Source organism: Ranitomeya imitator, chromosome 1, assembly GCF_032444005.1.
Source record: "Ranitomeya imitator isolate aRanImi1 chromosome 1, aRanImi1.pri, whole genome shotgun sequence".
Classification (NCBI taxonomy): Eukaryota; Metazoa; Chordata; class Amphibia; order Anura; family Dendrobatidae; genus Ranitomeya; species Ranitomeya imitator.
Window position 1 is genome coordinate 180,917,788 of NC_091282.1, and position 17,153 is coordinate 180,934,940.

Sequence of the window (17,153 nt, forward strand, 5' to 3'; positions counted from 1 at the left end):
ACAAAGAGAAAAAAAAAAAGCAACAAAAACACACCTAAAGGTAAGTTCACACTGGGCGTTTTTGCTGCTTTTTTTTCTGCAGCAAAACCTGATCATCTTGGCAGGAAAGAAGCTGTGTCAAAAACGCAGGTTTAGGTGCGTATTTGGTGCATTTTTTTTCTCTTTAGCACTGACAATGTCCTTGGATATTCAGCAGCAAAAATGCAGCAAATAATGATACCTGCGTTTTTGCTGCGTTTTTTTTTTTAACATCCATTCAAGTCAATGGGTGAAAAAACGCAGCAAAAACGCTGACAGAAGTGACATGCTCTGTCAAAAAAACACAGCAAAGCACAAAATACTGATCAAACAAAAAACCAATGTGTTTGCATGAGATTTCTGAAATCTCATAGGCTTTGCTGGTGCTGTAAAAAGCAGCTGAAAATTAGCATAAAAAAGCAGCGAAAATACACAGCAAAAACGTCCTGTATAAACCTACCCTAAACCTGCGTTTTTGATGCAGCTTCTTTCCTGCCAAGATAAGGTTTTGCTGCAGAAAAAAAAGGCAGCAAAAACATCCTGTGTGAACTTACCCTAAAGTTCATTTTCTCCCGTCTGCGTGCAGGATCCGGACACCATGATAACGCTATTAACCTGCAGATTAACCACATCTCTGCAGATTAATAGTGTTATTTCTGTTGACAGATTCCCTATACAAGATTATCTAAGCACAGTAACTTTTTTTTTTTTTTTTTTTAACACCAATTGTGGAACTTATTTTTATTCCAAGATCTATTGATTAAAATGTTATTTGTCCTTGAGGCCACCCGTTTTAAAGTTAGTGCTTTTAGTTTATATATGGACACCTTGGTGATGGGTTCCCTTTAAATATCATTTCACTCAATGAAAAAGTTTTTCTAGGTTTTCAGGTGATTGGCAGTCTTCTTACACTGCCCAGGTATTGGGAATCAAGATTTCCTAGGGGATTCTCCTTCACAAATCGTCCAGTGTATATCCAGCTTAAGTTTGCACCACTAAAGAATTATAGTGCTGATAAATATGCCCCAATGTCTTTTTAATGTTGGTGTTCAACAAGTATTATAGCTGCCTTTTATAGATGCCCACTAGGGATGAGCGAGTATACTCGTTACTTGGGTTTCTCCGAGCGTGCTCGGATGGTCTGTATTTTGTACTCGCTCGGAGATTGTCGGCGCAGCTGCATGATTTGCGACTGCTAGACAGCCTGAATACATGTGGGGGTTGCCTGTTTGTTAGCGAGTCCCCACATGTGTTCAGGTTGTCTAGCAGCTGCGGCGACACAAATTAAATCTCTGAGCACTAACAAATACTAGGAGACCACATGAGCATGCTTGGAGAAACTCGAGTAATGAGTATACTTGCTCATCACTAGTGCCCACCAAATACACAATAGGATGCAAGACAAGTTAGTGGCCATGAAAGGGGCATCCAGGGACCTTGCCATTTCTCCCTTTGGGATAAGATATTTCTGATAGTTGCTCTGATTTGTTTTTAAAAATAAAATTACTGATGGGGGTTTTACATTTTTATTAAAAAGCCAGTACTGCTGAGTATAGAAAATCTTTCTAAAAACAGTAAAAGTTGCCGTATTGAGTAGATATGTAGCAATTCTAGAAAATAAGCCTGTCACACAGCTTGTATAGATTCTAGTAACCGCAAAAAGAAAAATAGAGCAGAAACTATAACTAGGGCACTTGACACTGAACGTGGTTTGCTATTGTTTCTGAATGTAAACTGTATTGCTGCAGTACTTTTAAACCTGTGCCCAAGTGACCATTTGGTAAATTTTATTATTATTAATTATTTATATAGCACCATTAATTCCATGGTGCTGTACATTAGAAAGGGGTTACATACAGAGTTATAGATATCGTTTACAGTAAACAAATTTACAGTGACAGACTGGTACAGAGGGGAGAGGACTTTGTCCTTGTGGACTTACATTCTATGGGATAGTGGGGAAGAGGCAGAAGGTAAGGACAAGGCGGCGGCTCTGGCGAGGCGGCAGAATGGTTATTGCAGGCTGTAGGCTTTCTTGAAGAAATGGGTTTTTAGGTTCCGTCTGAAGGAGCCGAGGGTGGTCGATAGTTGGACGTGTTGGCATGGAATTCCAGAGGATGGGGGATATTCGGGAGAAATCTTGGAGGCGGTTGTGTGTGGAACGAATAAGTGTGGAGGAGAGTAGGAGGTCTTGGGAGGATCGGAGATTACGTGAGGGAAGATATTGGGAGATTAGTTCAGAGATATAGGGAGGGACAGGTTCTGGATGGCTTTGTAGATCAGTGTTAGTAGTTTGAACTGGATTCGTTGGGGAATTGGGAGCCAGTGGAGGGATTTGCAGAGGGGAGTAGCGAGGAGAGAGGTGGATTAGCCGGGCAGCAGAGTTGAGGACAGACTGGAGTGGTGCAAGAGAGTTAGCGGGGAGGCCACAGAGGAGGGTGTTGCAGTAGTCGAGGCGGGAGATGAGGGCATGCACAAGAGTTTTGGTAGATTGTGGGCTGAGGAAGGAATGGATTCTGGCAATATTTTTGAGTTGGAGGCGACAGGAGGTGGCAAGAGTTTGGACGTGCGGTTTGAAGGACAGGACAGAGTCGAGAGTTACCCCAAGGCAGCGGATTGCAGGTGCGGGAGAGAGAGTGATACCGTTTACCATAATAGATAGGTCAGGTAGGGGGGATACGTGAGATGGGGGAAAGATGAGTTCGGTTTTGTCTACATTGAGTTTTAGGAAGTGAGAGGTGAAGGAGGATATGGCTGACAGACACTTCGGGATTCTGGACAGCAGAGAGGTGACATCTGGGCCAGAGAGGTAGATCTGAGTGTCGTCCGCATACAGGTGGTACTGGAAGCCGTGGGACTTTGAGTTGTCCTAGGCCAAGAGTATAGATGGAAAAAAGTAGGGGCCCTAGGACAGAGCCTTGAGGGACTCCAACAGAGAGAGGGCGGGATGAGGACTTAGTGTGGGAGTGTGAAACGCTAAATGTGCGGTCGGAAAGGTATGAGGCAATCCAGGACAGGGCAAGGTCTTTGATGCCAAGGGAAGAAAGAATATGTAGCAGTAGGCAGTGATCGACTGTGTCAAAAGCAGAGGACAGGTCAAGAAGGAGGAGGATGGAGAACTGTCTGCTAGCTTTGGCTGTGAGTAAGTCATTAGTAATTTGTCAGGACAGTTTCGGTGGAGTGGTGGGGGCAGAAGCCAGATTGGAGGTTGTCAAGGAGGAAGTTAGATGAGAGGTGGGAGGAAATTTGAACATGGACATGCTGCTCAAGGAGTTTTGAAGCAAATGGGAGCAGTGATATGGGGCGGTAGCTGGGCATAGCAGTTGGGTCAAGGTTAGTTTTTTTGAGGATGGGTGTGATGGTGGCATGTTTGAAGGCCGAGGGGAAGGTACCAGAAGATAGCGATAGGTTGAAGAGATGGGTTAGGGCTGGAATGAGCATGTTAGTGAGGTTGGGGAGCAGGTGGGAGGGGATGGGGTCAAGTGCACAGGTGGTGAGGTGCGATTTGGAAAAGAGCCGAGTAAGCTCTCCTTCAGTGATGTTGGAGAGGGAGGTTATTAGGGAAGGGCAGAGGTCTGGTATATGGAGTGGTTGGTGTGATGGAACAGTAAAGGTTTGCCCTGTTTGGTCAATCTCGTTTTTGAAGTAGGTGGCAAAGTCCTTGGAGGAGATGAGGGGAGTAGGAGGTGGCAGTGGTGGGCGGAGGAGGGAGTTAAATGTGCTGAATAGTTGTTTTGGGTTGTAGGATAGTGAAGATACAAGGTTAGTGAAATGGGTCTGTTTAGCGGATGTGACGGCTAATTTGAAGTCAAATGTAGCTTGTTTGAAAGCAGTCAAGTCGTCTGGCAGATGTGTTTTCTTCCAACGCCGCTCTGCAACCCTGGATGCTTGTTGAAGTTTTTTTGTGAGATTGTTATGCCAAGGTTGCCTATTGGTTCGTCGCACTGTGCCATGCATGAGAGGGGCGACTGAGTCTATGGCTGATGTGATGGTGGAGTTATAGAAAGCGGTGGCGCTGTCCGTGTCGTGGAGTGAAGATATGGAGGACAGGGGTAGGAGAGAGTCTGAGAGTCTGTGAATGTCTAGATGTGCGAGGTTTCTGCGAGGATGTGGTATTGGCTGGACATGGGGGGCAGGTGAGGAGGTCAAGGATGAGAAGGTGAGTAGATGGTGGTCAGATAGGGGGAAGGGAGAGGTTGTGAGATTAGATAAGGAACAGAGGCGGGTGAAGATGAGGTCTAGTGTATGTCCGTCTGTGTGGGTGGCTGTGGAGGACCACTGAGTGAGTCCAAAGGATGAGGTAAGGGCCAGTAGTTTGGAGGCTGCTGGCTGGCTGGTGTCAGTAGGGATATTAAAGTCACCCATGATGATGGTGGGGACGTCGGCAGAGAGAAAGTGAAGGAGCCAGGTGGAGAATTGGTCGATGAAGGCAGTGGCTGAGCCCGGTGGTCGGTATATGACAGCCATTTGGAGATTGGAGGGAGAGTAGATACGGACAGAGTGAACCTCGAAAGAATGGAGGATAAGGGAGGGTGTGGGTTGGATAGGGTTGAAGGAACAGTTTTTAGAAAGGATACCCACTCCTCCACCATGTCTGTTGCCAGAGTGAGGAGTGTGGGTAAATTGGAGGCAACCATAGCTCAGTGCTGCAGGCAAGGCCGTGTCAGGGGGCGTCAGCCAGGTCTCAGTGAGGGCCAGGAAGGGAAGGTTTCGGGAAGTAAAGAGATCGTGGATCACATGGAGCTTGTTGCATATAGAGCGGGCATTCCAAAGTGCCCCAGAGAGAGGAAGCAGGGGGGTGGGGGTCAGTGGCACAGATTTTAAGTGTGAGGGGTTGCGATAGTTTCTCATAGTGTGAGAAGGATAGGGGTGAGGATTAGTGATGAATGAGGTGGGGGGGGGGGGGGGGGGGGCAGGATTGGGGATGTGTCGCCAGCAGTGAGAATAAGCAGAGAAAGAAGCAGGTGGGTGAAGGAGAGTGATTGGCTTATATTATATTTTAATGGTAGAGGTCTGAGGTTAGAAAACAGGTCTGCAGATGAAGCGAGGTGGGGTGTAAGAGAGAGGGGGAGATAGTTATGTGGTTTGAGGGTGCAAGGATATGGGGTTAGTGGAGGAGATTGAGGATTAGTGGAGGAAAATGTGAACATGGTTAAAGAGCAGGGGAGAAAAAGAAAGGCAAGTAAATTGAGAAGATAGTGATTAGTCTTACCGTCTGGCCGATTTCTGGACTACTTCTGGTATATTTCAGATGATACACTTAAAATATGTCACTTGAAATTGTCACATCAGACTGAAGTCAGATCTGACCCACTTATACCATTCAAATGACCAAGAAATGAAGTCAGAGGAGAGGGAGGAGAGGAAAGGAGGTGGAGGACAGTCCACAGCAGGAGACAATTAGCAGATTGCAGTTAATACAACATTTCTCCACCAAAAATGAAGACAGAGGCAGGATAAGATCAAAAGATGGGGCTAGGTGTGAGGAGCACAGACATCTCAATATGCAGTCAGAGAATTTTCAGAATGATACATGGAATTAAAGTCAGGGAAAAAGGAGCAAAGTACCACTTAGAACAGAGAGAGAGAAGTACATGGGATTCAGGGGTGCAGTGGCTATTCCAGAGTAGGAGATCAGACGTATTTGAATGTCATGCTTTTGATCTGGGCCATGTGTTGCTGATGATGCAGTGCATGGTCACATGGCAGTTGTAATCTTTGCACAAGAAAGTACTTTGGTTTAGGCCTTGTGGTGCCAAGTCCATTTCTCATTATAACTCTATTATTTACCTATGTAGCGTTGGTCCTTGAAGTAAGCCACCATTGATGTTATGTGGTTCCATACTTATTCATATTACCACAATCTGTTTTGCTGGTAAGTTTCTCCCATAGTGCCCAAATAGCTAGCTACTCACATTGCCATAGCATCTCTCTTTCCTGTGGTCTGCACTAACTTTAATTCTGACCATTTACATCTAGTCATAGCCTTCTATTTATGCAATAATCTATAGCATCAGATTGGGCAGGGGGCAAGGTGGAACGTTGTAGACTCGTACTCATGCCAACAGTTTATTTTGATTGGACAATCCTACAGACCAACCTCCAAATGAATCTGGGCTTATGCTAACCCCACCCAAAATGGCTTTTGAATGGGTGACTATAGGCATTGAAATATTGGTATGTGTGTGTATTATGTCTTAGGCTGTTCCTTAATAGGGCACTGCACACCTGTGGGTTGACTTTGCAGCCTTAATAGGGGGCAGATTTGTAGTAGTTGGTCAGACACTGCACAGTTGGCGGAGCTGGGTAGTTCTGCTCTGCAACTGAGCACAGTTGGCCGCCAGCACAGCTAATCTGCGGGATTGCCGGGTGTTGCACCCCCACAATCCGATAGTTAGGATATATCTTAAGGATAGGCCATCAATATAAAAGTAAAATGTGGATATAAGCCTTTTAATCGTTTGCCCATGAAACTGAAGTTTTTTGCCCGCACTTATCTCCTAGCCATTGAGTACGAACCTGTTAACTTTAATATATATTTATATAATTTTTTTTTTTTTTGGTAGATGCTGGATGTATATGAAATGCTTCCATTTGATAATCCAGATGGTGGTGTATGGAAACAAGGATTTGATATAACCTATGATGAACACGAGTGGGATAATGAAATTCTTCAGGTTTTCCTTGTGCCTCACTCTCACAATGATCCAGGTAAATGTTGCATATACCATTTTATGTAATGCTGTTAAAGTTTATGTTCATGTAGATATAATATGTAAAAATACTTTGGCTATGTCTTTGTACACTCTTAAATCAGAGGGTTTATTCAGAATCTCATCGTACAGTCGAGAAATGAGCTGTCCACGTGGCATCAACTGATTTCATTGTTAACCTGATAAATTGTAAGCCTCACTGGATACCTATTGGATAAATAATTAATTACCATCCTAATTTCTCTTTGCATTCCCACCAATCTAGCATTCTTGCTTACTTATGGAAATCTAATTCCCCCCCCCCCCCCTTTTTTTTTTTCTTTTTTGTGTTTTTTATTCTTTCGATCAATTTCCATGTTGGGGTTAAAATTACTTACTCCCACAAATACAACTACTACTTTCTATTCTAATAAAAAAAAAAATGCACACAAGGGAAATGCAGATAACTTCCTGGGTTTAGTGATCTGGTAATATCTGAGCCTATGAACCATGAAATAGAATTTGGTCTGATTCATATGTACTCTTGTATTATCTCGGAGCTGATTAAAACAAAATTACAATACGTGTGTCCTTACAGACACTTTTGTATTGATTGAATATGTAGAATACTCATAAATGGTATTAAATATAAAGAAAAGCTGGCTGGAGCAAATTGCAGGAAGTGATATTGTGCACTTTAAGCTGTAATGCTGCTTTCATGAAGTGAAGGAAATCTTTTAGATAATTTTATGTACTGACTGTAAAGTAACTCTAGACACACTTCCCCATTATCAATTTACCAAATTTCATAACATGAAACTATTCTGCTTCTTAAAAAAAAAAAAAAAAAAAAAAAAATCAATTGCCCAATTCCACCAAAGGGCTTTCCTGTTTTTGGATTACCTACAGTACCCAAGATCATTAATTTCCCATGCCCATATAATAAAGTTCATTATGAGCTCTTGTTCAGTGCGTCAATTTTTCCTCTGTTTTTACTCCTGCTTCATTTCTGTATACCGTATGTACTCAAGTATAAGCCGACCCCCCCCCCCCCCCTAAAACTTAATGATTCGAGTGTAAGCCTAGAGTGGAAAATACAGCAGCTACCTGTAAATGTCAAAAGTAAAAATAGATACCAATAAAAGTAAAATTAATTGAGACATCAGTAGGTTAAGTGTCTTTGAATATCCATATTGAATCAGGAGCCCCATATAATGCTCCATGCAGTTCATAATGGGCCCCATAAGATGCTCCATAGACACTTTTGCCCAATATAATTCTGCACAAATGCTGATTATGGCCCCATAAGATGCTCCATACAGACACTTGCCCCATATAATGCTCCACAAATGTTAATTATGGCCCCATAAGATGCCCCATAAAGATATTTGCACCATATAGTGCTGCACAAACGTTGATTATGACCCCATAAGATGCTCCATATAGACACTTGCCCCATTTGCTGTTGCTGCAATTAAAAAAAAAAAAAAATCACATACTCACCTCTCTGTTGCTCAGGCCCCCGGCACTTTCAATATTCACCTGACTTCGTTCCGGTGCCGCTCCATCTTCAGCGTCTTCTGCACTGACGTTCAGGCAGAGGGCGCGCACTAACCACGTCATCGCGCCCTCTGACCTGAGCGTCACTGCAGAAGACGCTGAAGATGGAGCGGCGCTGGAGCGAGGAGCAGGTGAATATCGCACAGCGCTGCGTTCCCCTCCCCATTATACTCACCTACTCCTGGCGCGGTGCAGTCCCTGCTTCCCCGGTGCCGCAGCTTCCTGTATTGAGCGGTCACCGTTACCACTCATTACAGTAATCAATATGCGGCTCCACCGCTATGGGAGGTGGAGCCTCATATTCATTACTGTAATGAGCGGTACCATGTGTACGCTCAGTACAGGAAGAAGCTGCGGCGCCGGGGAAGCAGGGACCTGCACGGACCGCGCCAGGAGTGGGTGAGTATAATACAGCCCCCGCTCCCCCTCCCCTGCCGACCCCTGGGTATGACTCGAGTATAAGCCGAGAGGGGGACTTTCAACCCCAAAAAATGGGCTGAAAATCTTGGCTTATACTCGAGTATATACGGTATATATTAAGGCCAGCCTGCTATTAGTCAGTTTACTTGGACAGATTGAGTAAACGTAGACTTGTTTTAGGTCCTGATTCCTTAATTATACATGGATAACAGATATTCAGCAAACCAAGTTTTTATAATGGGTTATCAGTATTGAAACTGTGATAATCTGACTCTGTGGCGCTCTGAAAAATGGCACAGACTTAAGGTACCATCACACTCAGCAACTTTGCAATGAGAACGACAACGATCCGTGACGTTGCAGCGTCCTGGATAGCGATCTCGTTGTGTTTGACACACAGCAGCGATCTGGATCCCGCTATGCCATCGCTGGTCGGAGCTAGAAGTCCAGAACTTTATTTCGTCGCCAGGTCGGCGTGTATCGTCATGTTTGACATCAAAAGCAACGACGCCAGCAACGAGCATAGGGCCCCTAGATGTGTGTCGGATCGGTACACTCCGGCTGTTTGACATGGAGCTAACAACCAGCGAGAACGAGAAGTGAGTCGCCGTTACGTCACTGGATCGCTCCTGCATTGTTCTGGAGTTGCTGTGTTTGACGTCTCTACAGCGACCTAAACAGCGACGCTCCAGCGATCGGCTCGTTGTCTATATCTCTGCAGCATCGCTAAGTGTGACGGTACCTTTACTTTTTGTAATGGCCATGCTGTAAGTTCACTCCCAATCAAGTGATTGTATCAAATCTTGCAATGTCATTCATGGCCGCTACTCAATAGATAGAGCTGTGAACATTCTACAAAATTAGTTATCTGATTATTCTTCGTTCTTAGTAGAAAGACCAAAGAAAAATAAGCTGGCACTACCACCACACCTAGTTGCAAGGAAAAAATTGGATCAAACAAAAAAATATCTACTATATAATTGTCTAAGGGTCACTTCCGTCTGTCTATATATAACATAGAAGTCTAGCACTCAACTTCAGTAACCGTAGAAACGATTTTATTGGTAGCACAAGAAACGCTCAGTTGCGGTGGACGCCGTGTCTAGAGGTGGTTCGTCTTCCCCTCCCCATCCAGCATCCTCAGCATTGCGGGTGTCCTACCCGATAGGTGGTCATTCCCCACTAGATTCCCTGTGCTCTCAAGCCTTGTATCTATGCTACTAGGGCGTTTTACCTATGCGCCATAGTCAGCAACATTTTTTTCAGCTCATTCCTACTGACCCTATTGGCCTTCATAGGCACGTGACTGATGAAAGTCCCAAGGGACTGAAACGTTTCTTGTGCTACCAATAAAATCGTTTCTACGGTTACTGAAGTTGAGTGCTAGACTTCTATGTTATATATATATTGATGGTTTGGGAACCTAAGTCTTAGCACCAGTTTTGTAGCAGTGCACACGGTGTTTTCTTTCTACTTCCGTCTGTCTGTCACAGATATTCATTGGTCGCGGCCTCTGTCTGTCATGGAATCCAAGTCGCTGATTGGTCTCGCCAGCTGCCTGTCATGGCTGCCGCGACCAATCAGCGATGGCCACAGTCCGATTAGTCCCTCCCTACTCCCCTGCCGTCAGTGCCCGCTCCATACTCCCCGCAGTCACCACTCACACAGGGTTAATGCCAGCGGTAACGGACCGCGTTATGCTGCGGGTAACTCACTCCGTTACCGCCGCTATTAACCCTGTGTGACTAAGTTTTTACTATTGATGCTGCCTATGCAGCGTCAATAGTAAAAAGATCTAATGTTAAAAATATTTAAAAAAATTAAAAATCATCATATACTCACCCTCCGGCGCCTTTCCCGCTCCTCGCGACGCTCCGGTGCTAAAGTAGGTATGCGACAAGGACCTTCCATTACGTCACGGTCATGTGACCGCGACGTCATCACAGGTCCTGCGCGAGAAGGACCTTCCATGACGTCATGGTCATGTGACCGCGACGTCATCACACCCTGGGACCGGAAGCTGGCGAACAGGTGACAGAACTACAAGGGGCCCTCTGATCAGAAGGTGAGTATGTTTATTTTTTATTTTTTAACCTGTGACATACATGGCTGGGCAATATACTACGTAGCTGGGCAATATACTACGTGTCTCTGTGCTGTATACTACGTGGCTGGGCAATATACTACGTAACTGGGCAATATGCTCTGTGCTGTATACTACGTCGCTGGACAATATGCCACGCGGCTGGGCAATATACTACGTGGCTCTGTGCTGTATACTACGTAACTGGGCAATATACTACGCAACTGGGCAATATACTACGCGGCTGGGCAATATGCTCTGTGCTGTATACTACGTCGCTGGGCAATATACTGCGTAGCTGGGCAATATAGTACGTGACTGGGCAATATACTACGTGGCTCTGTGCTGTATACTACGTCGCTGGGCAATATACTACATGGCTGTGCAATATACTACGTGGCTGGGCAATATACTACGTGGCTGGGCAATATACTACGTGGACATGCATATTCCAGAATACCCGATGCGTTCGAATCGGGCCACCATCTAGTATACATTATAATAGCCATGTCTTGCCGTGCTCCCCTTGATACTTGTAAAAGATCATAATAATTCACAGGGGAGCAAAAGAAGCTGCACTTACCACCTGCAATTTCAGTAAAATTCTCTTTATTTTCCGATCACCCATGACTGCACTACCTGAGAGGGGGTCCACCCTTCAAGGACAAGAAACCTATAGAATAATAGGATAGTGCCTCTCCTCTCCACCGTATCAATTGGTTTCCTGTACTTGTAGAGGGAACCTATATCCAGGGAAATGATCAACGTGGGACAAGATGACTTCCCAGGCGACCGGACCAGGGCCTGGGTAATGGTATAGCACTACTGCGGCTGGAGCAGGTGGGTCCTGGAGGCGCCACAGCAGTTGGAAAGGGGAAAATCAGCTTCTGAGTGTACGCTGGACAGCTTTAGCATAGTAAACTGATGTGTCTCCGGCTGCCGTGTTGTCCCAGGACTGCTTATGACGCACAGGTCTGTGAAGAGCACTCTAGTGACATCAGGAGCACCAGAAGTGATGGAACCACTTCCAGTGTATGCTGGGAGAAGTGCCTAATTCTATTTGTCAGTGATGTTTGGTAGGGCATTTGAAAGGATGAAAGCTGCTAGCAATCCAGCGGAGGAGCAGCTAGGTGAAAGCCTATGAAGACCCTCAGCAGCATCCAGCGGCAGCACAAGAAAAGTTTGATTATGCTAGCAGGATGGACAAAACAACAGCCTCCAAAGGAGATAATTCAGAAGAAATTATTCCTCCTTCTGTACCTAAACGGTTCTTGAGCAGTAAGTGACTTCCGTCAATGTTTACCTTGTAATTGGGGTTTCTTGTAATTTTCCTTATTAGGGAAAACCTAGGAAATGAGTGACAAAAAAACAAGTTCAGGGAATATTCACTGTTCAAGGCAAAGTTACCAAATTCAGGTTGTTAATGGCCATTCTAAACTGAATTGGCCTCCCCTTGTTGGATTGTAGCTGCTGTACAGTTGAGGCAGGGCAAGGTCAAATTTGCAGAAAGATTAAGGCTAGGAGGGATAGCTAACACTAGAGAAGACAGAGAAAGTATTCCGAAGGATCTAGATAATCTTGAACAATGGACAGCGACTAATAGAATGGTATTTAACAGGGAGAAATGCAAAATACTACGTATTGGCCAGAAAACTGAAAATTACAGAATGGGAGGAATTGAACTCGGCAACAGCACATGTGAAAAAGACTTGGGTATACTAAAGGATCACAGACTGCACATGGGTCAACAGTGTGATGCAGCAGCAAAAAAACAAACACAGTTCTAGGATGTGTTAAGAGAAGCATAGTCTAGATCACATGAAGTACCGTAATTACCCCCTTCTCCTTGTTCGGGCCTCATCTAAAATACTGTGTTCACATTTTAAGAAACACATTGAAAAAGTGGAGCAAGTTCAGAGAAGAGCTACCAGGATGATGAGCGGGACTGCAAAGTATGTCCTACGAGGAACAATTAAAGGATCTGGGAATGTTTCGCTTGCAGAAAAGAAGGCTATGAGGAGACTTAACAGCTGTGCTAATGTCTGAAGGGATGTCAGTGTAGATGGATCATCCATATTCTCATTTGCAAGTGGAAACATGAGAAGCAATGGAATGAAACTGCAAAGGAGAAGATACAGATTAGTTATTAGAAAAATCTTTTTGACAGTGAGGGTGATCTATGAGTGGCACAGGCTGTCACGAGAGGTGGTGAGTTGTCCTTCAATGGATGTCCTCAAACATAGACTGGACAGACAACTGTCTGAGATGGTTTAGTGAATCCTGCATTTAGAAGGGAGTCAGACACAACCCTTGAGGTCCCTTCCAATTCTGACATTCTATGAGTACTAGTCTGGATGTCTGGCTGGGAATCCCTGTTTCCATTGAAGCAAAGTGAGGTTACGTCTTGTGGAGGAGTGGCGAACCCTTCCTGAAAATAATCCCCCCCCCCCATCAAAAGGGGGTAAAAAAAAAAAACCCTGAAAGGAAGGTAGTCTTGCCCTCATCACTGGAGGGATGGCAGTGTATATTAAACCGAAATAAAAAAAGTAAAACCCTAGCCTTGTCTAGGTGCTAACTAGACAGCTATTGTCCATAGGAACCACTGATACTTTTTGTTCTCTGCACACAGCCTTGTGCAATCTCAGCTCAGAGAGTCTCTGGCCTGTCTTTCTGTTCAGTTCCAAGAGGCATCCAGTTTGCAGTGCCTTTCAGCCGTGAACACCTAGCCTGATCATGTACTGAGCTCCACAGGTGCCCCTAATCAAAACCTGTACAGTTAGGATTTAATATAGTCCTACCTGTTACACCCTGACGAGGCTGAACAGATTCCTGAGAGTTTGATATAGAGTCTATAAATTGGGCAATGAATTCTTCTGGTTTCAGGTTGCTATATGGTATTCCAGGATTTAAAGGATGTGTACTATCCCGTTCCAATTCACATGGAACACCAAAACTTCCTGAGAGTAGCACTCGGCATAAAAGGAGAAACCCGGCTTTCAGTTTCGGGTCCTTCCTTTCCGTTGTCAGTGGGCCCTCGAGTCTTTATGATTGTATTATAGCAGAAATAACAACTAGCCTATAAAAGAAAGAAGCATTGGTCATAACTTACCTCAATGATTTTGATTTTGGGCATATCCATTGAGCGCTGCCGAACTCATTTAACAGAGCTAAGCGCAACCTTGACAAGGTTTGGTTAGCTACTCCAATTTAAAAAAAAAAAAAAATCAAGACTAGAGCCTAAAAGCGTGCAGGTCTTCCTTGGTCTTCTAGGCTCAATGAATCAGAGCAGGACACCTTCTCCCTTGTGAGATTACAAAGTGTCAAAATTAATAATGGCCTTAACTTTTAAAGGCAATATCGCTGTTTTGATAGAAATGCAGTGTTTAGAAGAAAAAATACTGTTCTTTAATGGTGTCCTCTCATGCTCTTTAAACAACTGATGTTGTAGAGAGGCGCCGTCAGGGCTGGCTACAGGTCTTTGTGGGCCTCGGTCAAAAGTCTGTGGGCCCCTTTGACACATTCCACGATTCATGATGCACAGCTACAGAAGAGAAAAATAAGTATAGTTCAATGCCAAAAATTTCACTTACTACTTACATTACATGAGTGATATATATATTGTAAATTCTACAATAGCGCATAACCTGGCGAATCCTCGCAGTGCACAGTGCGTGCGCTGGAGGATTCAAAAGTCTGCAGCCAGAGTGACTGTAGACTTTTCATTTTACACCGGACAATGTAGTCCTCCATTTAGTATAATGGGCCCCATTTATTGCTCCATATTGCATAATCAGCCCAATATATTGCTACATACAGAATAATATGCCCCACGTAATGCACTGTACAGAATAATAGATCCCATACTATGCTGCTCAATACAGAATAATGGACTCCATATAATGCTTCATACAGAATAATCGACCTCATATATTGCTCCATACAGAATAATATGCCCCACATAATGCTCTGTACAGAATAACAGATCCCATACAGTGCTGCTCAATACAGAATAATGGACTCCATATAATGCTTCATACAGAATAATGGACCTCATATATTGCTCTATACAGAATAATGGACTCCATATAATGCTTCATACAGAATAATCGACCTCCTATATTGCTCCATACAGAATAATATGCCCCACATAATGCTCTGTACAGAATAATGGACCCCATATATTGTGCCATATAGAATAATGGACCCCATATATTGCTGCATACATAATGCACCCCAAATATTGGTCCATACAAAATGAGCCCCATATAATGCTTCATACATAAAAAATAATCAAATGCTCACCTCTCCTCCCTACTTGCTGGCTGCAGCTCCAGTCTTTCGCCTTTCTCTGACGCACTGCACAGCGAAGAGGGCGGGCTGCAGTGATGCCCTGAGATGTTAGTCAGAATACACGGAAGAGCCCTTTTATTCCGTAGGTTTCCTGTCCTTGAATGGCGGACCCCTATCTGAGGTGATGCTGTCATGGGTTCTCGAAAACCCCATTACTGTAAATAATGTAGTCGCAGAATTACCAACAGACCTCAGAGAATAAATGTTTCTTCCGGGTCACACCAGCATCTGTCTGCAATCCTGTGACCGTAATAAAGTGCGTTTTACTGAAATTGCTGTATCAAAATAAACAGATATTTGTCGTTGATCGGTTGGCCGTCAGTTCACTTTCGTAACTCCTCTATTTTCAGCTCTACTGTTCACGTGGTCTTTGTGAGGACCATTCAAAAAGAATTGGCTGTTGGGATTTAACAGGCCGGATCATTCTCTTCCCAGACATTTCAGTCAGGTAGGAGTTGTGGGGCCCTCATACACATTAGATGTTCTGTTGATCCTGCTGACATCAGCGGGTTTGGATGACCATTACTTAATGCGTATGGGGGCTTTTAGCAAAGGTCATCACTTTTAAAGTCTCAGAAGACATTAAGGTTTTTCTGTTCTGTAGGAAGAATAAGAAGTGAGATCTAGTGTCACTCGGCTCTGCTATGAGGAATGCATGCTTTGCTGCCATTGTTACTACTTATTTTCAGACAGTTCATTTTAGCAAGAAATGAACATTATTTTGTTGGGTTATGAGTCGACTAATTCTCATGAATGTTTCAGAGAGAGATTAATTTCCGTTGGGTTTAGTACTGATTCATTTCAGCACCAAGAGCTCACAGTGATCAAAGTAATTTGCATGCATAATTTATATACAGTATACACTTTCTGTCTTAAAGTAGATGCAATTGAATCAAATCTTAGAAATTTCCTTTCAGTATGATTATTTCTTGAGCACAGCAGATAAGTGAAACTGTTAAATTAATACCCAGTCAAACACATAAAAATGTGGTGTAATGCATAACCATGTCAAAAGGGGCTATAGTTACTGAACAAAAACATACATGTTAAGGGGGAGGTTGCCTTCTTGCCTGGGTTTTCCTATAGGTTACAACACAGCTTGGTTTCTGATTTCTCTTAAGTGTTGAAATCTATATTAAACATATGACACAAAAACTTGGACTGTAGTAGTCTGCAGATTTATCAACAAAGGGTTCCCATACTCCGTAGACCAAAGTTGGTGAAAATAGATGAGTTGAACCATAACCAATGTTCGAGTGGAATTTACCAGTGAATGATCATTATAGTCCATCAATGATGCACTGTGATTGTCAATAAAGAGGCCATGTAAGTGTAGCCATCAGTTAGCTGTTGGCCAAACACTTGTTTGGCTGACTGCTATTTTGCCTGACCTCCCAGTTTGACCAAGTGTGCATGTGGTTTGAAAAGCAAGAGACGAGACGTTCAGGCAGAACAAATGGCGCTTTATATTAAAAATGCGCAATTCTTCTCTTTCCTGATATTGAGAAAGAGTAAGTAGGCTCCATACACATTAGATGGTGAGCCAGTCCCGCTTAAGTTGGTGGATTTTGGTGACTATATTCCAATATGTATGGGTTCTTTTAGTGTAAAATATTTTTCTCGTAGTCTGACGAAAGATTTTGTTTGTTCAAAAGCTTTTTGTTCGATAAACGAGCTTTACAATAACATTTTTGCCTTACTTGATTTAATATACAGACTAAATGACTGTATAACATGGACTAAAGTATATATGGCTATGTTTGCAAAACACTTATACACGTGACTATAGTATTTTCAGCCATTATCCTATTTTTGGTGGACATATTTTTCCACCCTTAACCTGATATAGGGTTAATCTGGAGGTTAATACCTTTTTTAAAGCTGTTTTTCTACTGCAATGAAAGCCTGCTTCCGGGAGAAAATTAACTTTTTTCCTTCTAGCAGACTCCGGATTTCAGTCATAGAGGTACCGCAAACATGGCTGTAGTCACTGCTCAGTACATTGTGAAGGATGGCTGTACGCACAGCAC

The 17,153-nt window shown here is 43.7% G+C and overlaps 1 protein-coding gene across 1 annotated transcript in view; it reads left to right on the plus strand.

Moving 5' to 3' along the window:
- Window positions 1-17,153, plus strand: part of MAN2A1 (mannosidase alpha class 2A member 1) — a 216,690-nt gene that overhangs the window by 65,670 nt on the left and 133,867 nt on the right. Inside the window, exon 3 of the mRNA XM_069752627.1 lies at window positions 6,585-6,729. Coding sequence (XP_069608728.1) covers window positions 6,585-6,729 — 145 coding nt within the window. The remainder of the gene's footprint in view (window positions 1-6,584; window positions 6,730-17,153) is intronic.